We start from the raw sequence: 22,820 nt of genomic DNA, 5'->3' as shown, positions 1-22,820 counted from the left end.
CTGTTGACAGTCATAACTTTGAAGTCGTAGATAATTTCGTCTATCTTGGAACCAGCGTGAACACCACCAACAATGTCAGCCTAGAAATCCAACGCAGGAATTATATTCGACCTCTTCAACTGATGAAAATATTAAAAGATTGACGGATATGGTCAGAGAGCTCGATATCTCGCGCGTCTGATCAAATGTTTGGTATGAAACGCGTTCTCGTTCGACTCTTCCCGATAAAGCTGAATTCCAATAAATACCATCGATCAATCACCATATTCATTACATTTGATCCGTGCGATTTTTTCCCCAATTTAAATAGTCGATCCGTTGAACCTTGTTTAGTCTATCGAAGAGATTAAAATATATAAAACAACATTCACGAAAGGAGCTAAGGGCCATTCCAAAAAGTAATTAATGAGTAGTTAATGAGAAGTATTTCGAGTTCTGGAAAATCGTTGGCATAAGTGTTTTACACCTGGTGAGCATTTCTTTGAAAGTGAGAAATAAATATTGATGAATAATTAAAAATTTTACGTTCTATTTACTATTCCCTGGTACCTTTTTCTATAAATGATCAGAAAGGCGTAAGCAGTTAAATTCCGAGGGACTAAAGGTCCGTTCGATTGTGTAAGTGATAACTTGTGTAAAAATTCAGATTGACTTTTTACCGCACATATCGGCAACTATGTGAGTTATTTTAATAAAATGAGGGAGCGTGTTTTTCGATTAACGGTGTGTCTTTGAGCCTAATACAAATAAAATCGGGTGAAAACTTGCCCCAGATCCCATATCCCTTACACACGTAGTTGTGATGGAGGAATAGAGTCTTCTTTAGACTGTAACAATGTTAAAAAATCACTGGAAGAATGTGGATTTAGTACTAAATAAGTAGTAATTAAAAACAACCAATGCTCAAAATAAAATTGATGCCAAATTCTAATCAAGTGAACAAAAATTAAACACATCCGATTTACATAATAAATCCACATTAATATTGGGTACAAAATAAATACAGGAAGAGATATTGACGAAAGCATAAGAGAACCAAACAAAAACTATAAGCTCCTTGGTCTCAGAAAAATCGCTAATAGAGAAATAGAAAATGAAAAAAGGAGTGCAAGAAGAGATTGGCAGATAAACTGCACCCCTTTCACTCAGCTCCAATTAAAATCAGGTTTATGTATGCGCTTAAACGCGAGGAAGAATTCAACGCGAAATTCGAAATTCCCTTTGAAAAAAAGGAGGAAATCGGGCCCGAAGTAACGAGGAAAAAGATAATTGTTTTGCAAATAACCTAGAAAAGCTATTTCACTTTCTGAAATTATAAGAATTATAAAAGCGCATAATCCAAGCAAGTAAGGAAGGGCTAAGTTCGGGTGTAACCGAACATTTTGTACTCTTCCAGCTTGCACGAATTAAATCCAGGGTATTTCCCTGTAAGGTGTACAAGGAGAGTACCAAAGCAAACAGGAATCCATAGCACCCTGGTGGCGCCATCTGTATGTCGACTGCTGCGTTAGAATCATGACATTTCATCGATTGGAAGTTGTTGCGTTTTAAGTGTCAATATGTTTGTGTTATCGGTGCGAAAGTGAGCTTTGAACAAAGAGCCAATATTAAATTTTGTTTTAAAATTGGGGAAACTTTTACGGAAACGCTTCAATTGATGAAATAAGTTTATGACGAAGATTGACTATCCTGTAGCAGAGTGAACGGGGTTTTTCAACGTTTTCAAAGTGGTTGTGAGGACATAAATGATGATCAACATGTGGGTCAATAAAAATCCGTGACCACCGGAAATTCCATCGAAAATGTGCATGAATTCATCAAAAATCAGCCGAAATCATCATTGAAATTCATGGAAATGGAATTGAACATCTTCAAAACATCAATTTATCGCATTTTGACCGAACATGTGGGCTTACAAAAGGTGTGTGCACGGTTTGTTCCGCACAAATTGACTGACGACCAAAAATTGCTCAAAATCCAACATCGAAGGACATCATTAAAGAGGTCAAAAATGGCCAAAAAGCATTTGCCCATGAAAGGACAGCATTATGCAGACGTAGAAGCCATTCAAGAGGTTATATTGAATAAAATAAATTGATTTTGCCGAAAAAGTTTTTAAAGTCTGTTTAATTTGGAAAGCTCCTTTTAAAACCTATCATAAATAGTAAATTTAGCTGTAGGTTCGAAAGTCCTAAAATTAGTTATATACCGGCTAGCCCGAACTTTATCTATTTTTGGCACAAAGATATACTGTTTTGAGTAAAATATGCTATTTTCATTGGGGTAACTCACATATTGGCCGATATATGCGGTACACAAATTCACTTTGAAGTTCGAAAATCTTTATATTCTATTAGGTATATGGGGGCTAAGGCAAGTATTGGTCCGATTCCTATATTTGACATACAGAAATGTCATTGGCAGAGAAGTACTCCAACTGATTTTCAATTATAAATCGATATTTTCGAACAAAAATCAACTTTAGACGCTGGGGTCCACATATTCGGAACCTAGGGGCTTGAGCAGTTTTTGTTGGATTTGAAAAATTTTTGGTCGTGAGTTTACATACACTAACGGCATTATTAGTGCAAAGTTTAATCTTCTTCTTCTTCTTAATTGGCGTAGAAACCGCTTACGCGATTATAGCTGAGTTAACAACAGCCCGCCAGCCGTTTCTTCTTTTCGCTACGTGACGCCAATTGTGTATTCCAAGCGTAGCCAAGTCCTTCTCCACCTGGTCTTTCCAACGGAGTGGAGGTCTTCCTCTTCCTCTGCTTCTCCCGGCGGGTACAGAGTCGAATACTTTCAGAGCTGGAGTGTTTTCGTCCATTCGGACAACATGAACTAGCCAGCGAAGCCGCTGTCTTTTAATTCGCAGGACTATGTCAATGTCGCCTTGTATCTCATCGTTCCATCGAATGCGAAAACTTGCTACGTCGACTCACCAGTTGTTGTCATCGTCCATGCCTCTTCAAAATATAGCAGGACAGGAATAATGAGTGACTCATAGAGTTTGGTTTTTGTTTGTAGAGAGAGGACTTTGCTTCTCAATTGCCTACTCAGCCCGAAGTAGCACCTGTTGGCAAAGGCTATTATGCGATGGATTTCCAGGCTGACATTGTTGGTGGTGTTTACTGTGTTTCCAAGATAGATGAAATTATCTACGACTTCACAGTTACGACTGTCAACAGTGACGTGAGAGCCTAGTCGCGAGTGCGATGACAGGAGATATTTCGTCTTGCCCTCGTTCACTGCCAGACTCATTTGTTTTGCTCCCTTGTCCATTCTGGAGAAAACAGAACTAACGGCGCGGGTGTCAAGGCCGATGATATCAATATCATCGGCATACGCCAGCAGCTGTACACTCTTATAGAAGATGGTACCTTCTCTATTTAGTTCTGCAGGTCGATTTATTTTCTCCAGAAGCATGTTGAAGATGTCGTACGATAGGGAATCGCTTTGTCTGAAACCTCGTTTGCTCGGAGAGGTCCTTCCCGATTCTGACGGAGCTTTTGGTGTTGCTCAACGTCAGTTTACACAGCCGTATTAGTTTTGCGGGGATACCAAATTCAGACATCGCGGCATAAAGGCAGCTCCTTTTTGTGCTGTCGAAAGCAGTTTTGAAATCGACGAAAAGGTGGTGAGTGTCGATTCTCCTTTCACGGGTCTTTTCCAAGATTTGGCGCATGGTGAATATCTAGTCGGTTGTTGATTTTCCAGGTTTGAAGCCGCTTTAATCTTTCACACAATACGCTCGATAGAACCTTATATGAAATGTTGAGGAGGCTGATCCCACGGTAGTTGGTGCAGATTGTGGGGTCTCTTTTTTTATGGATTGGGCATAGCACATTTAAATTCTAATCGTTGGGCATGCTTTCGTAAGACCATATATTGCAAAGAAGCTATTGCATGCTCCTTATCAGTTCTTCGCCGCCGTGTTTGAATAGCTCGGCCTTCAATCCATCGGCCCGGCCGCTTTGTTTAAAGTTTAATCCCGTTATATTAAGTGCTTATTAAATTGTGTACTGGGAAGTAAAAGAATAAAGTGGAATTCAAAATTGTGCTATACAGAAAAAGGGTGTGTGTCACATACGAATATGAAAATAATACCACGTATCTAATTTTGTAGAAATCGGTCAGTTGGATCCTGAGATTTGGGACTTTATCCAAAAGTATTCAGTGCCGCGTCTGTCGCCCAATTTCTACCCGTCCTCTATAAAACCTTGCCGTACCATCTTGACTGCAAATTTTTATGTTTCTGGCGCATTTAGTTATTGATTTATCGCACTTTTTTTTAGTTCTGAACGGTACCCTTATGTGGTGAGTGAGCTGGATTTTTATTCGTTTTCCCACTATGGGTAAGAACTCCTTCAATATTGACGTTGCCAAATTTGGTTTTTGTAGTTTTAATGCTTTAGGAGATATAGATCCCTGGCTTCTGCGCTCCCCTGTGCCGAATTACAGTTTTATATCTAAATTTAGTACTTAGTTAAGGCACTTTATATGTTTTCCGGATTTCAACCTTTGTCGTCATCCTGATAATTTATATACATATATACAACTCTATATCTATTTCGCTTAGCGTTAGATGATACGTACAACCGCTAGGTGAACATAATTATAATACTCTGTAGCAACTGGTTGCAGGAGACTAAAAAGTTACTAGGACGCCAAACTACCAAACTACCTGGACTACCAAATATTGCTGTAGAGGTGCTCTATTTGCTCTTCAATGCAATTCTTATTTTCGGATAATATCCAATTTCATGGAAAGGACTTAACATAGCGCCTTCATACAGACCAATCAGTCGTTTACCCTATATTTCTAAAATATTTGAAAAAGTGACACTATCAAAGATGTCTTCTGAACTTCAAGAAAATAAAATAGTATTAACGCACCAATTATAATAACTAATGAAATGAGAAAAGCATTTGAGCACAAAGAGTACTGTTCAGTTAAATTTTTAAGGTCCGTATCCAGCTTTTAAGTATTTGCTCAAGAAAAAAAAAACATTATTTCTTGAGCTGTAGCCAAGTAATTTTAACATCTGGTGATGCATTCCACATTAGAAAAACAAGAGAAAATAAACAAAGAAAATATATGTGTGTAAGTACTTATATAAATATTTTCATTGCAATTTAAGGAATGTGGATGAATATTGGTAGGTTTTCTACAAAACATTTCAAAATGAACTATACTTCATAGCAATGATTTTAACTAATTTGTGGTATGAAGGCTTTGTATATAAGGTTTAGAATAAGCTACTATTAACTATATTGCCTTTACTTATGTATGTTATTCCCTTTTTTTTTTKCAATAAAACAGCTATTTTAATCTTTTTAAACACTTTTTTCGTAAACGTAAACGCCTACTGAATAAACCCTTTCATGGCTTACAATAGACCAATTCACTGTAATTCCATGTTCAGACCGAAATGTAAAAGATTAGTTTACATTTAAGCATTTCGCAACACAACAGTGTTCTTACTGCCGTTGGAAAGATTAAAAAACAGCTGTTTTTGCCATTCAAGAATTCACATCGCCCAAAATGTATGAAAATAAAACATTGTCACATAGTCTTTTGTAACAAAAGCCGTATTCTTTGAAATATTTTCCACATTGTGGAAATAATGGACTCATTTTTTCATTTGCGAAGTCGATTTTCAGATGAAATTAAATTTATTGCTCTAAAAAAATTTGTTTGTTTACATTTTTTCTCTTTGTAGTGTCTAAATCAGCTGTGATAATGTAATAGATTTTCAATGCTTCAGAGAGATTTAACGTGGATCAGTTTCAAATCACTCGGATGAAGCGATTTTGAACTGTCATTTCTGTATGGCGAAATCTTTATAAATTTATAAGATTAGTGGGATAAACCAGCAGCCGAAATCGTGTGATTAAGTGTCTGTCTGAACATGGTATAAGCTTACACAATACACCAGACTACACAATGCAAAAAGACGCGCGTCAAAAAAAATTGCTGTAACGAGACTTAGAAGCATATACGCAAATGTTGCCTTTAGGCTACTACAATAAATAAAAAGAAGACCGATAACATTTTAAAATTATTACAAAAAATAAATCAAACGAGGTCGTCAATGTTTCCAATTTTCATATATATATGTAATACTTACATTACACATTGTTGGGGAACACGCATTGGTATTTTAGCGTATTGGCATATTTCAATATAAGCTAATGCTGCAGTACACGGGCCCTTAAGATATGGATTTTTAGGATTTTTCCGATTCATAATACCCAATTCCATGCAAATATTTAGAAAAGGCGCTACATCCATGACGATTGAGCAATGGTTTAAAGGTGAGAATAGTTGGTTGCATATTTCGACGAATTCAGTAATTGAACCATTTGTCTGTTCCATGGTGCTATTGCAGCAGTTTATGATCCAGGCTTCAGAAAAAACAGCATCAGATTTTTCAATTATGTTGGAGGGAGTAATAAAGTCATCAAATGGTTCATTGTTCATTGTGCCTAGTAACCCAGCAGTTTGGCCAAAATAGCGTCCACTAAGTTCCAGCCAACACAAACTGAACTTCATATTGCACGCAACTTTAAATCCCACTTCACATTTTATTTTCAGTATATCTGAGTCTCTGTATACGATCAAATCTTCGACTATAATAGGCAGCATAGGATTCGTAATGCCATCAACTGTTATGGTCTACCAAAAAAAAAAAAAAAAGAAATGTAAAGGAAAAGATCATACTCGTAAATATATACGTGCATTTTTATATGTAGGAAATAATTTAACGTGGCTAAGACGGCTTCATTTAAATGCGCGCGCAAATCAAATCGATAAAAAGAAATTTCCAGATAGGAAAACTTTTTTGTAGAGGTAATACACTCGTATGAACTCCATATGTGAATTAGCGGTTTTTACTTACATCGGTTTTTGGATCAATTTCAAATGAATGACCTCTAGTAATAAGATTTATTTTAGCCAGGGGGCTTTCATAACTGTGCTGTGAAATATTCTAAAAAAATATTTATTAGTTAATGTAAAATGTTCGTTTTTTTTAAGTGAAAATACCGTCAAATCAATGGTAAGAGTGAACGTATTGTTCCAAAAATCATGTGATAAAATATAGGTGCAATTGCTGAATTGATGGACTTTCTTTTTTAGATCGACAAAACGTTTGTCATGTGTGATGAGGAACATTGAGTCTATCAAGTATGCACGCGCTGTAAAGAGAAAAAGAAAAGGGAAATAGAGTAGCACTTTGCGGCATATTCACTCCACAATAGACAAAAGTTAAAGTATAAGTTTTGATGTACAATAGGATGGGTAAAATTTAACCTTAAAATGCAAATTTAAATCAACTTCTGCAACTTAACTTTAAGTTAAGAATTACCTTTATTGAACTCAGAATTAACTTCTTGTACTTTAAAATTAACTTCGGAATTAAACTAAATTAAATTAGATTTTAACTTCAGAATTAATTCATTAATTTTAGAATTAAATTCAACATATATTAACCTTTTTTATTGGGTATATGCATATTAAAATGGTTGATATACACCTCTAAACAATTTTTTTTATTACCAGATAAAATTTTCATCTCCCTTCCAACTACTTGGAAAAATATTTAGTTTTGTGGATTTTGTATTAAATTCAATGTTCTTCAAAACAGGTTCCTAAGATCTTTTGTATACTATTTAAAAGATAATAACGGTTAAAATTTGATTGTTTTAAAGAAACAATTTGTTCCTAAGAATTTTAAAGCAACGAAAAAAAATTGTTAGAAGTCGGAAAACTCCTACAAAAGAATTACGAGTTCGGGGATGGGCGTAATAGGACGCTCATAAATCGCCATTAATTTAATATAATTAATTTTTTGAAAAAGTGTATGTGGCCTTGCTATCTAATAAATTTAATCTTATCTCTTAAACAACTCAAGCTACAACAAACAAATTTTCTGATTTCAAATCATACCAAAACTTCTGCCGACAATGAAAGAAATCGAAGGATAAACCCGCTCACTAGCCATATAAAAGTACGGTTAAAAGCTACTAAAATCAATCAGATAAATCAATAACTAAATTCACCAGAGGTATTTCACGTTACATTCTTCAAGCATTTTTCTTTCACTCTGTCAAATTTTACGAGGATGGAGTTCTCAGATTGCCATTCTCTTGGGATTGGTCCAACCATATTTAAGATAAAAAGATAACATACACATATTATTGTAGCCCATTCCCAATTTCGACGAATAAAGGTTGCGTTTTAGCTCAACACTTTTAGTTTGTATTCTTTGTTAAGTACAGCCGAGTTAACAACAGCGCGTCGCGTATTGCGTCGAATACTTTCAGAGCTGGAGTGTTTTCGTCCTAACGTACGATATGACCTAGCCAGCGTAGCCATTGTCTCTTAACTCGATAAACTACGGCAATGTCGTCGTATACCACATACAGCTCATCATGGCACCGAATGCGATATTCGCCGTGGCCAAAGTGCAAAAGACCATAAATCTTTCGCAGAAATCTTTCGAAAACTCGTAACAACCACTCATCAGAGTCTATGCCCCTGCAAAATATAACAGGACAGGAATAATGAATGACTCAAAGAGTTTTGTTTTTATTCGTCGAAGGCGGTTTTTACATTTCAACAGCCTACTCAGTGCTGTTGGCAATATTTATTCTGGGTTGGGTTTCGAAGCTAACTTTGTTGTTAACGCTGCTTCCAAGGTAGACAAAATTATCTACTCCTTCGAAATATGACTGTCAACAGTGACGTGGGAGTTTTGTCGCGAGTGTGACGACCCTAACAAGGGTTTTGATTCGTAGTGTTACCTTGACATTCATATATTCCAGCGCAAAAATAAATAAAGTCGGACTACACCACGTCTACTTTCCTATAACCGAAATCACCTGAATCATTCACTTCCCAAAATACAAATTAAAACGATAATAAATGTATTGAGATAAAACTTTGCCTAATAATGCGCTTAAAGTAGGTCACTTTAAACGAGAGAGGGCAAAAGTCCTACCTAAAAAGGACTTAACGGTATACTATAAGGCAATTCAGAATCGTGTGCATCTGAGTTTGCAAAATTGTGCAATTGCAAATATTTACCATCAACAATGAACGTCTTTTTTGTGGTTTCTGTGCAACTCTTTCAAAGACCATAATTCAGAGCGCTTCGGTGAAGAAAAACATCGGTTGCAAACAAAAATTTCGCACAAATTGGAAAATATGCCGAAAAAGTTCTTAAGGAAAATTTAACTGACGCTTTATTTGATGAAGCTGCTGAAGAAATTAGGGACATCAAAGATATGAAATATTTTTATGCGGCACATAGCACAAATATCAAAAAAATCTTTGTTTACAATGTTTTTATTTTTAATAGCAGTTGATAATTTGCGAACCAGTGTTGCCAATAATACAATGGCGTTTTAGTGTTGCTCATTTGCAAGGGTGTAGCGGGTGCATCGCTATACATTTTGTTAATGTAAAAGCAAAAATATCCTCGCTAATTTGCAATTGTAAAGATGCAAGACCATTTGCACCAGATTCTGAATTGCCCTTATGTGATATGAATATTACAGGTACTGAAATACTTACAGTAATTTGGTTGCAGCCATGTTTTTGCATCCATATACGATCGCAAGTTGTAGATGTGTCCTAATATTGACATGTTCGTAGTTAACATGTTTCGCATTTGTGATATAAATTGATATTCGGGTATTTCTTTGAATTTTGGTGTTTCATTAAATGCGTGCCACGATATTGACAACTTTTGTTCGAAATCAAGTACACCGTTTTCTGGATCGAATACGAATTTAGTTTTTGCTTCGCGATACATGTTCGCTAAGTCCAAAGCATTAGACGAGCAGGTGCGCAGTTTGTTACGAAGCAGAATGTATAAGTGATGCAAATGTTCCTTTAGTTTTATTTCTTCAGCAAACAGTTCTACTTCAGAAGATATCTTCCTAAATTTATTAATCACAACCTGCACCTGCTTTACTTTTTCCAGCTCTTTCATTTCATCGCAGATTTCGAGAATTACTTCATTTAGTTCTGATCCAAAGGGGATAAGTTTGTGATATTTCTCCTTTATTATTTTCCAAGCAATAGTAGCATATTTTTTTATATTTACAATAGCATCATGTGCTTTTACATCCTTATACAAATTTTCTAAGTCTTCTGTAAAACTGGAAACTTGATTAAAATATGTTGATTCTGTCAATTCATTCGTCCTCTCATTGATGTAACTAAATATCTCTTTACTAAAATCCCACGCAATTTTTTCCAAGTAACTAATTGCTTTGAATATGTGAGGTTCAAGTCGCGTTAAAAMTCCTCTTACATACGTTGAAATTATGTTAGAGAATTTGCTCCATATAGCTTCTACATGGTGTATAAAAGATATATGAATTTCCTTGACAAATTTTTCATACCTTTCAAACCCTTTCTCCATGAAATCGGTTAAATATTTCAGTGGTTGCCCATGGAAGAATGTGTTAAAGGCTTCTATATAATTATCGTATATAATTTTAAGCTTGTCTATTAACTGAGTGATGCTTTTTCGCAAAGCTTTACCAGATTCACCTAAAATTTGCCTTATTTCGCTAAATATAGCCGGTAAAGAGTCCATATGTTCCCGAAAGGATATTTCGTCAAGTATAATAAGTGAGAAGTTAACAAGGGATCTTATATAAAATTCATTTGCTTCATAGGACTTGTTTAAATAAATTCGTAAATCTTCCAGGTCTTCTCCTAAAACACTAAAAGTGCTAAAGTCCTCAATGAAATCTTTATTGTACTCTTTTGTTGTTTTCCAAACAACTGAAACTGCAGATACTGATTCTATGTAAATTCCCTTTGTCCAAAAGTCAATGCTTTCAGTAACTGAATTTACTACAGCTTCTTTAATGATATATATTTTGTTTTTAAGTTCTTTTTTTATTTGAGGACGCCAATGCAAGCACCCACTTATTTGACGTGAATGGTTTAATTTTATATAGGATGTTACATCAACAATACTTAGATCTTCGTAATTACGCCATATATTAACGTAAACGTGACGTGAGTTTTGAATATTGCCAAACATATGGAGATTTTGACTTCCATCTTCAGTTAAATTAAAATACATCTTTGTATACTTATCCAAAATATTTACATAAATAAATCCAGATGTATATTCATCTGGCGTATTCAACAATGTAGCGTTCAGTCCATAAGTCGGATAATTCAAATACGGTTGGAACCATACACGTACCGTCGTATATGGAGATTTTCTCTAGAAAAAATTAATTAAATTTTTTATACTATATTAAACATATAAATAAATTATATAATATTTAAAATCAAGTAGCATAAAAAACTCGCAAATCACATCTTATGTTGTATACTTAAAAAATGGGAAAACTGACTTTTGCATTATTTACTACAATGTTTCAATATTATTTGTGTACAAAATATAATACGTATATAAAAAAAAACAGTAAAATAATTTATTATAACATACTAATTTCCTCATCATTAGAATAATGCAAACTTAGTATCCTAAATACATACTTTAAAGTAAACCATTCTGTAAGCTAAATAAAATATTATTGATGTGTATCGCACTCTAACCAATATTTATCGTTTAAAGTTAAACATAGATAACACAATAAAAAAACTATAACTTCGGTTGCTCCTTTATTAAAATACCCAATACAAATAAAGAAGTTTCCATAGAAGTACTTAATTTTGGACGTTCAGTTTGTATAGCTGCTATATAATTCAGTGTTCCGATCTGAAAAAGTATGCTGCCAATAATCTATTTTGAATTTCGTGAAGATGTTAAGTGAATAATAAAAATAAGTAAAATAATCGGCAGAGCGATATCTCTAAAACTAATGCACTAGTTTGTTTAAAGATAGAGGGCGGAGTGGGGTGTAGAAGTTTGTACAAGTAAATCAAGTTCTCTGAGCGCCATTCACTTGGGAATGGCCTGAAACGATTCTTTAACATATAGCAGCTCACGACTTCCAGTCTTAGACGAAGTAGCCTCTAGGTAGACAAAGAACATATGTCTGAAGGCGAGGGTTTTACGCAAGGTTTAGGATCCGCCATATAAAATAGCACTAATTCGGTGTTGGATTTTTGGTAAGAGAGAGACTCCGAGTGCTAGCACTCACCGCAGAGGAAGAACGTCTAGCCACAATCGGCATCACAGCGAAGATCTTCAATAAATCTTTGATTTACGCCCACGTCCTGACAGAAAAGAAGGACGAAGTGACGAAAGATGTCGTCTATGAGTGCTTGAATCGTACATATGTCCAAATCGCGCTTAACGCCTGGGTGGGCAAAACAGGACAGCATTTCATTCTCCTTACGTGCAGACTTAGTGCGAAGAAATAGCCTACATTCTTCGTAAGAAAAGATCATAACAAGATGTCCTGTTCTACGAAAAGATCCGGCAACTAACTGAATGTTTCAAGACTGTAGCATACTCTTGTACAACCTCCAGAAGTGATCTCGTAGAATGCTTAATGGCAGTGAAAGCATAACACCAGGAGATTGTGAACCCGATTTCTCAATTGTCGACAATGAAATAGRGAGGATAGACATACACCTCTTCGTCGATTTTAAAGCTGCTTGTGACAACACGAAAAGTAGCTGCCTTTATGCCGCTATGAATTTTTTATCCCCGCAAAACTAATATGGCTATGTAAACTGACGTTGTGTGAAACCAAAAGCTCTATTTCATTTCTCTTTCTTTCAAACGAGGCGACTCCCTTCTATACGCTTTCCTTATACCCCTGGAGAATATTGTTCGAGGAGCAGATGTGAATAGAAGAGGTCCCAGCCTTTACAAGAGGCTATAAAGAAGTTTGTTTAATTTATGCCGAATTTCGTGAAGATATCTTGTGAAATAAAAAATATTATAATAAAATGGGGAAATAGATCTGAGACAACGCTGAGGAGTATTGAAGTTAATTTTCCCTAATAAATAGTGACAGTCAACACTACCATTAATTACATTGAAAAAAAATGAAAGGCAGAGAACGGACCGATGATTATCCAGTGATTTAAGATGTAAAAGAAATAAACGAGATGTATACGATGGTATTCGTTTTCCGGTCGACAAACTTTAGGGAGCGGAAAGCAAATTTAAGAAATCTTTTGAACACGCTCGATCCTATTAATTGACGATATGCAATATGGTCTCCAAATGAACACTGCGTACTCCAAAATGGACCGAACTAAACATGTATACAGTAATTTTAACGTGAAGGGGTTGGAAAAATTTAAAGCATTTCGACGGACAAAGCCGAACACAGAGAATGATTTAGAAGTGATATAGTCGAAGTGGTTATCGAAAGAAAATCTGTTGTCAAAGATTACCCCAAGATCTTGTAGATAAGATGTTACGTTCCCTACCATAAGAGATCTGAGAGCATTTATCTAGATTAAGAAAAAGCTTCGATTTCAGGCACCAATCATAAAAAGTATCAATATCACATTGAAGTTTGAATACATCTTGTGAGTTTTTGATTATTACAAAAATTCTTAAGTCATCTGCATATAATAGAAAGTTAGCGAAAGAGAAGCAACAGGAAATGTCATTGATAAACAGCACAAAGAGAAGCGGACCCAAGATGTTTCCTTGTGGCACTCCCGAAGACGCAATGAATGAATCAGATGACACTCCATCGGCACTGACAACGCATCGTCTATTGTGCAGATATGATTCAATCCACTGCAAGAAGACCGAAAGAAACCATAAAAAAGATAGTTTCTTAATTAGAATATTGTGTGAAACTTTTTATCAAAGGCCTTAGAGAAATCTGTGTAGACACAATCTAAATGAAATCCAGCGGAGAATGCAGACGTACAATAATCGCTAGAAACCGCTAAGTTTGAAACAGTGGAGCGCGCGGAGACAAACCCATGCTGATTGACATTTATTATTGATTTTACTGCAAAAACTAATTTATTTTTAACAGAACACTCAAAAATTTTCGAAGCTGTAGAAAGTTTAGAGAGAGGCCTGTAATTGGAGACTACATTTTTTCTACCACCTTTAAGAATAGGGGTAATGCATGTCAATTTCCAGTCAGAAATAAATAGAGAGATATAGATAAACAGAGAGACTTATTGAAGATGAGCATGAGAGGATATACTAAGGCAGTACAATTTTTTATAACTACGGGTGGAAGCCCATCCAAGTCCAATTTGGAGGAAGACTTAATATCACAAATAGTCTTGGAATATCATCCTGTGAAAGACGCAGTGTGCCACAATTTATGGAAAAAAGTGGGACTATTACCAGGATCGTCGTGGGTATAAATCGATTTGAAAAATTCAGCAAACAAGTTGGAGATTTCGCCAGGGGTGCATGCTGAACCGATTCCGAGATTCCGTACTATTAATAAACCTTTTATAGAGAAACTTATCCAATTCATTAAACAGTTTAGTGTAGTGCTGATATTGAACAAAAGAAACATGAGATTTAGTTGAAGAGAATTTTCTATAGTATTTATTTCTAAGATTTTTTAAACGTTTGAGGTCCTTAGTGTACCAAGGCAACTTATATGGTTGTATATGTTTGAGCAGGATATTATAATGACAAAATTCATGAATTGATTTCTTAAAAATCGCGAAACTATTAGCTGTATCTAGTCCCGAAAGTAAATCATCCCATTTAATCTCATCGAGCAGATTATTGAGTCGTTCAAAATCACAATATGCAAAATTAAAACCAGGCCCATCAATAGGTTTAACAGGAGCGAAAAGATGAGTATCCACCTCTAATGCTAGCGGATAATGATGAATGGTGGCTGGAGTAATTGAAGAGAATCCATCGAGAAACCTAAATTTTAAATTATCACTGAGAAACATTAAGTCTAGAAACCGATCCAGACTATTTGAATATGAGTTAATTTGAATCAGATTGAGACTAAGCAAGCTATCGATGAGAAATAACTCCTGAGAAGATGATAAATAGGATTGAATAAGAGCAGGACTATAGGAACAACCAGACCAGACGATATTGCTTAAATTAAAGTCACCCAGAACACAGATATTATTCTTTTTCACCCTATTTAATACCAGCGAGGAAATATTATTTGCGTGCAACTTATAGAACTCTAGAGGACTATTAGGAAGGATGTATGAGACTGCAATGAACAGAGCGTCATTGATACAAATACATAGTTTGTCCAGAATAGAATCATCATTATCAAGCCTAATTAAACGAGGACGATATTTGCGATGAACTGCTAGGAGAACACCACCCCCTCTTAAACAATCAGTTTTTTCATGATCTCTGAACGGAAGACATAGTAGAGATTTGAGTTAAAATATTCACTATCAAAGTAACTAGAGTTCAGCCAAATCGCAGCAATAACGATAATATCAAAGTTCAAATGTGAAAAAAAGTTGCGAATGATATTTGATTTACACCTAATACCCGATAAATTTTGGTAGTACACCGTAAGACAAGAGCCAGTTGAGGAATGTGCAGAAAACTCACGTGTAAAATCTTCATTAAAAGGCGCATCATCTAATCTACAGCACTGTTTTCCCTTCCCTTTGGAAAAAAAGCTTGAAATCGAGTTGTTACGGCAGTAATGAGACTCCACTCGTGGAAATCTATCAATATGGCTTTCCACTTGAAGAGTTATAAATCGATCTCTTTGGATGTAATTTTGACGACGACCTCCTCGTTTATCTTTGTCTACAACTCCTGTTGAGGTAATTTTAGACATCGCTGTACTGACTACTTGTTCGGAAACTGCTAGTGTATTTAAGAAAAAAACTGGCAAACTTGTTTACGTACGCCATTTAATGGAAGGTAATATTTCTGACTATTTTTTCTTCTTGTGAGCGGACCAGCTGTCTTACGTTTTTGTTGAATTTTTTTTTCAATATACCGTACAATATATTCCTTTTGGAATTGCAATGATCCCAACAAGTACCTAACCAACATTTTTGGGCTCCGTGAATTTTTTAATGTAATCTGAGGAAAATCCCTCTCTTAAGTGCTCCCCGCTTAATTACCCGACCCTCCTAAGTACCTAAATTTTTCGTACCACAACTACCATGTTACTTGTAATTATCCCCGCTTAAGTGCGCTTTAAAATTTCTTAAAATATTTCCAAATTTTGAAGTTCAGTGCCAGCACTATACAATCGATTCTTAATTCCACGTGCACCGCTAGTTGTTAAAATGAATTATATCTAAAAACTTCCGAAATGCCTGGCAAAGGGCGAAAAATCACAAGTTTATCAATTAAACAAAAAATACAGATTCTTCATTTAGTTGAGCGTAATGAAAAACCGAAAAAAGACATTGCACAACATTTTAAGTGTGATATTTCAACCATAAATAGGATTTTGATGAATCGCAAATAAGTGGAGGAAGCTGCAAACGCCACCTGCATGAAACGCAAGCGTTTGCCTGGAAGCTGTAATAAAGAAATTGAAAAGGCTCTTGCCAAATGGTTTGACCAAATAAGGGCTGCAAACGTAGTGCTGACAGATGCTCAACTCCTCAAAAAAGCTAGAGAATTCGCTAATAAAATGCATTTTGATTTTTCTCCCACCAATGGCTGGCTGTGGCGCTGGAAACGGCGAGAGGGCATTAAATTTACAAAAATAACTGGAGAAGCGGCTGATGCTGACACTGCGGGGGCGGATTCATATAGATGTCACATATTGCAGAATTTATTAAAAAACTATGAACCCTGCAATGTTTTTAATGCGTACGAGAGCGTATTACTTTATAAAGCACTTCCGAATGGGACTTTTGCTAGAAAGGGAACTACTGTGACTGGAGGAGAAATTCAAAAAATGCGTCTAACCCTATTGTTTTGTTGCAATGCAGACGGAAGTGAAAAAAAAAATATATTCCATTGGAAAATCAAAAAATCCTCGCTGCTTAAAGAGAAAATCATACCCTTCCTTGGATCTTTAGTTCGCTTTGGACAAATATTTTAAAAGAGTTTGATCGCGATATGATAAAGCAAAATAGAAAAGTTGCCATAAGGTGACCGACTTAGTTCTTGGAAAATGTCAAAATTGAGTTTCTTCCTGCTAATACCACATCGATATTACAGCCACTCGATCAAGGAATAATACATGCCTTCAAAGTCTATTTCAGACAAATTGTTGTTACTTGCAATCGAAAAGGGCTTATCAAAAAAAGATTTTGTGAAATCGATCTCAATCTTAGATGCTCTAACTTTTGCAAAGCGGGCACGGTGGCTAGTTAAGAAGGAAACTATAGAAAACTGTTTCCGTAAGATAGGGTTTTATATCCCCTGTTGAAAATTTCTTAGCGTTTCTAATWTTTTTTTTATTTGTTTCAAATTACAGGGTGGATTTTTTATTGAAAATATATCTTAGATCCTACAGAGTTTAAGCAATATGTTAACTGCGATAAAGAGCTTGAAAGTTTTGGAACATTGACGGAAGATGAAATTGTTTCATCCATCTTAGACGAAAAATCCAGCGAAGCATCTTCTGAAGAAAATTCAGAAGATGAATGTAATGATGTTCCACCCTAGCATCTATAGGTGCGCTTTCACAGTTAAACATTTTATGGAAACTAAAGTCTTTATCTTGATGAAATTGAATCGCTTGAAGAAAAACTCTTTAAATGTAACTTTCAATCCCACCATCAAAAGAAGATCACAGATTTATTCATTGTCTAAAATAAAATATGTATGTATGTATTTAAGTATTGCTATCTTTCATCCTAATGTTCATCATACAAAATATGGGTGTATTTACATATGTATAATCAATCAATTTTAAAGAATTGAATTCTTAAAAAAATTGCATAATATTGCTTTAACTTGTTTTGTTAATAAAGTTTTCCTTTTTGTGTTCAAATAATGCTACGATCTTGATTTTAAAATATGTACGTTTAGTTCATTAAATGGTAATTTATGTAAGCTAATAAGAAGATGTAATTATATATGTACAAAAATAATTATGTTCGTATAAGTACCCGCATCGGGTTGGATACTTAAAAAAACCCGCTTAAGTACCTTAAAATGCTGCCATTTTTCATGAGGTACATAACCGGGTTTTACTGTATATTGTACGTAGGACCCAGTATTCGTTTAGGTATTGTTTTGTTATGGACTCGGGTCTGATACTCCTTTCTAGAGTTCTTCAATTTTTGTGCCACTTTCTTTTTGTTAGATTTGGTAGCTTTATGTTTTTGAGCATAATATTCACCACCTTCTATTTCATACATTTCAGGAAAATCATCACACGTTTCTATGGAGTGCAAAGTTCCTGGTAAGGATCATAATGCGTTTCACATGTTATATTTATGGTAAAATGAGTAGAGCAGAGCAAACAACCACATTTAAAGCAGGAACTGATAACATTTCTGCCGCATCCTAGAACTTTGCAAGATTGCTCTAATTTTTCTGCCATGTTTAAGACCTTCACTAAGGAAATTCTACATTTGTTTTTGATTTAACAAAATAKTTGTACACTTCTWCTTACCTTTTATTATGCCACTATTCCTTTTGATAATAACACTTAAAAGATTTTTTAACTACACGTGTACCAATGAACATTACAATTGATGAGAATCGCACGACATTATAACGGTAAAAATTATGGCACATAATTGMAGTAACATGTGTTTTTGTTCTTCTTCTTCCTTTTGAAATAATTTGGCAGTCACTGTTGATATGTCGTTATCACTGACACTGCAAAGCGTTGCCATTGCAAGGCGTTAGCAGTGCAAAGAATTGCCACTACAAGCCATTGCCTTTCGAAATAATTAAATAATATTAAATTTAGTTGTTTGAGCACTCAACAATGATATCTGATATCACTGGATCACAAATTTGAATTTTTTTTTTGTTCCACGGATGCCACTATCGAATTTGTATGTGAAATGTCTCGCTGATTTCGAAAATCGAGTAAATTTTTTTTATGGATACGTTTTTGAGATATTTGCAATTTACCGTTATTCGACAAAAAAAAAGGTGTCTTCATTTAATCATGTATATCTCACTGACCAGTTGAGCAATCTTACCGCAAATTATAGAAAATAAAAGTGAATGAAATTTCCTAAAAATATTGTCTACTCCATTTTTCCATAGGCCTTATAATTTCTGAGTTATTTCGAAAATTTGCCTGTATACCTACACACATGTTAAGCAAATTAATATGACTTCAGGGGTTTCGAACCTGACACCTCTTGCTTTCGATGCAAACTACCTACTAAAACAGTATTTGAGTATTACTATTCTAAAAGTATTATTTGATTTTTTTTAAACGAATAGTGTTATTAGTTTATTCTAATGATATTCGAAAACAATCCCACCTCTACTTTACACACTACATACGCATATACATATGTACGTATACATTGACTTTGCGCGACTTGGATATATTTATTTGATCATGTACAACTTTCCTATTTGTCCATGGATTTTGTTCGGTGGTAGCTTAGTTTTTTTTATAAAGAAACAGAACTTTATATAAAATATCTTTTGTTTTAAAATTTTTTCCTTGCTAAAGTTTATTTTTTTTAATTCTTTCATAAAAAAATTTAAAAACACGAAGTGATTAATCAATTTCTTAGAAATTATAAGGCCTATGGAAAAATGGAGTAGACAAGATTTTTAGGAAATTTCATTCACTTTTATTTTCTATAATTTGCAGTAAGATTGCTCAACTGGTGAGTGAAGGGGAGCTAAAATGAGAAGGCGAAACAACCCCACCATTTGGTTGTGCGCTGGGTTTGGGACCCGTCGAGTAAAAATCGCACCCAATGAATAGGAACAACAAGCCTCGGGTGACTGACCCCCATTTTGATGACTTTGATTTGAGGGCATGCACCTGGAATGTCCGACCTCCTAATTGGGAAGGTGCCGCTGCCCAGCTGGTTGATGTCCTCGTTAGAGTGCAGGCTGACATCACCGCTATCAAAGAAATGCGATGGATGGGACACATAAAGGAACGCAAATTTGGTGTGGGATTTGTGATGGAAGTGAGACTGCGCCACTGAGTACTATCATTCAGCCTGGTGGATTAACGTCTAGCCACAATCCGCATCAAGGTAAAGTTCTTCAACATATTGCCCATTTGGCCCCGACGGAAGCGAAGGTCTATACAACCAAAGATGCTTTCTATGAGCGCTTGGAGCGCACCTATGAGAGTTGCCCCCGCCACGATATCAAAATCGTGCTTGACGACTTTAACGCCAGGGTGGGCAAAGAAGGTATTCTTGGTACTACGGTCCGTAAATTCAGCCTCCACGAGGAAACATCCCCAAACGGGTTGAGGCTGATCGACTTCGCCGGGGCCCGAAAAACGGTTATCTGTAGTACTAAATTCCAGCATAAAAAGATACATCAAGCTACCTGGCTGCCTYCAGATCGAAAAATCACCAACCAGATCGATCACATTGTGATAGACGGAAGACACGTCTCCAGTGTTTTAGATGAGCGTGSGCTCCGAGGTCCTAACATCGACTCGGACCACTACCTTGTTGCAGCCAAGATTCGCCCCCGCCTCAGTGCAGCAAAAAATGCAAGCCATCAAACACAAGGAAGGTTCGACGTCACAGCAGACAGCCGAACGATTTTCTACTCGGCTTGCACTCCTTCTCTCTGAGAGCACTCGTCAACAACTCTATATTAGGGAACTGTGGGACGGCATTTCAAACTCCTTACGTACAGTTGCAACCAAAACTATTGGTTTTCGGAAAGTGCAAAAGAACAGCTGGTATGACGAGGAGTGTCGTTTCGCAGCGGAGAGAAAAGAGGCTGCCTACCTTGCACCGTTACGATCGATCACAACACGTGCGGGATGGGATAGATACCAGGAGTAGAAGAGAGAAGCGGGACGCATTAGCAAACAGAAACACGCCGAAATGAGCGAGTATAAAGAGCTTGCTAAGATGGTCGACAGGGGTAATGCTCGAAAATTCTACGAAAAAATGCGGCGGCTTACAGAAGGTTTCAAGACCGGAGCATACTTAAAATATGAAGAGAACACTTCCCCAGCCCGCTGAATAGCAGTGAGCGCACAACACCAGCAGAACTCAAACCCGATTCCCCAATCGATGACGCTGGATCAGACGTTCCATTGTATGACTATGAAGAAGTTCGAATAGCTCTATCGAGCGTATTTTGTGAAAGATTAAAGCCCACCGTCAACAAACTGATTGGAACTTATCAGTGCGGCTTCAGACCTGGAGAATCAACAACTGATCAGATATTAGCCATGCGCAAAAAAGTCGAAAATAATTTCGTCTATCTTGGAACCAGTGAAAACACCATAAAAAATGTCCGCCTGAAAATCCAACGCAGGATAACTCTTGAAAACAAGTGCTACCTCGGAATAAGTAGGCTATTGAAAAGTAAGGTCCTCTCTCGACGAAATAAAACCGAACTCTATAAGTCACTCATAATTCCCGTCCTGATATATGGTGCAGAGGCTTGGACGATGACAAAATTTGATGAGTTGACGTTACGAGTTTTCGAGAGAAAAGTTCTGCGAAAGCATTGGCCACCATGAATATGGCATTGAATGGAACGATGAGATGTATGATACATACGACAACATTGAAATAGTTCAGCGAATTAAAAGAAAGCGGCTACGTTGGATAGGACTTGTTGTCCGCATGGACGAAAAAACTCCAGCCCTGAAAGTATTCGAAGACCTCCACTCCGTTGGAAGGACCAGGTGGAGAAGGACCAGGCTACCCTTGGAATATCCAATTGGCCCCACTTAGCGAAAAGAATAAACGACTGGCGCGCTGTTGGTAGATAAAGAAGAGGAAAGCTCACTCAACCGTCCCACGGAATCAAATGCAAACGATTTTTCCTCTGTCAATTTAAGAAGCTTAAGATAATGATGGTGAAATGTTACCAATATTTCGCTCTTTCTGATTACCTCGAGAAATACATCACCTTTAAAACGCATATAAGTGTTTTTGTTTCAGATGATCCGGTAACGGGTTATGTATAACGAAATTTTTTCAAAGCCCTTCTAGAGATTCACCGGCATAATCTTATTTATTAAGAACTTTCATTGAAAATTATATTTCCTCAGGTCGCCGCAAAAAAAAACACAAATACATCCTTTTTTTTTGCCTTTAAAATCTGACTCCCCTTAACGGCTTAACAACRCGACCAATAGTTAAACTTAAGCACATAGATTCATAAGATTGAACCCTAAGACAGAGCACGGAGTTCATAGAGGGAGCTGTTAGTGTGCAAAAAAAAATATTAAGTTTATTAATTAAACGCGGAAAACATAATATATGAAGTTTAAAAAACGTATATTGAAATACAACATTGTAGATGTAGATGATGTCTATGACGATATCTAAAATACATTTCGCTATATTAATAACTACATATGTATATGTATAATGGAAATTCAAAATGCATTTTTACTTTATTGGAACGCTTTTACTATCTTCACTTGTATGCGTGACAATTAGACGTAGTACTTAAAAATAAGAAAAAAATTTTAYTTAAGTTACTCCTTTCATAGGCAGACAGACAGTCCCCCGGACAACGTAAGGTGAACAAAACTGTTATATTATTTATGAATTTCTATCAAATTTTATATTTTTAATCAAGGTGATGCTCATTATTTTTTCCATAGTTGTAGTTTGATGTATTATAAATTTGTTGCTGAGTGACAGATTATCAACAAGGAGTTCAATTTGACCAAAAATAGCCGCAATTTTTGAGGAACAGTTCATTTGCACGATGATAATGTCCCATCGCATCAAGCAACGATTGTGACCGAATTTAAAGCCAAAAACGCAATAAATATCATCGATTACCTACCGTGTTCACCAGATGGTTACAATC

General features: G+C 35.9%; 1 protein-coding gene across 1 annotated transcript in view; it reads right to left on the bottom strand.

Annotated features, from left to right (window-relative positions):
- The window catches only part of LOC108968479, a 197,517-nt gene that overhangs the window by 18,836 nt on the left and 155,861 nt on the right, over positions 1–22,820 (bottom strand). The window contains 4 exon segments of the mRNA XM_018932538.1: positions 6,135–6,682; positions 6,906–6,995; positions 7,052–7,203; positions 9,584–11,261. Coding sequence (XP_018788083.1) covers positions 6,135–6,682; positions 6,906–6,995; positions 7,052–7,203; positions 9,584–11,261 — 2,468 coding nt within the window.

This window comes from Bactrocera latifrons, unplaced genomic scaffold (assembly GCF_001853355.1).
Source record: "Bactrocera latifrons isolate USDA-ARS-PBARC rearing strain unplaced genomic scaffold, ASM185335v1 scaffold_218, whole genome shotgun sequence".
NCBI lineage: Eukaryota > Metazoa > Arthropoda > Insecta > Diptera > Tephritidae > Bactrocera > Bactrocera latifrons.
Note: the sequence above shows the minus strand (reverse complement) of the source record. Positions and strands in the feature narration are given on the sequence as shown.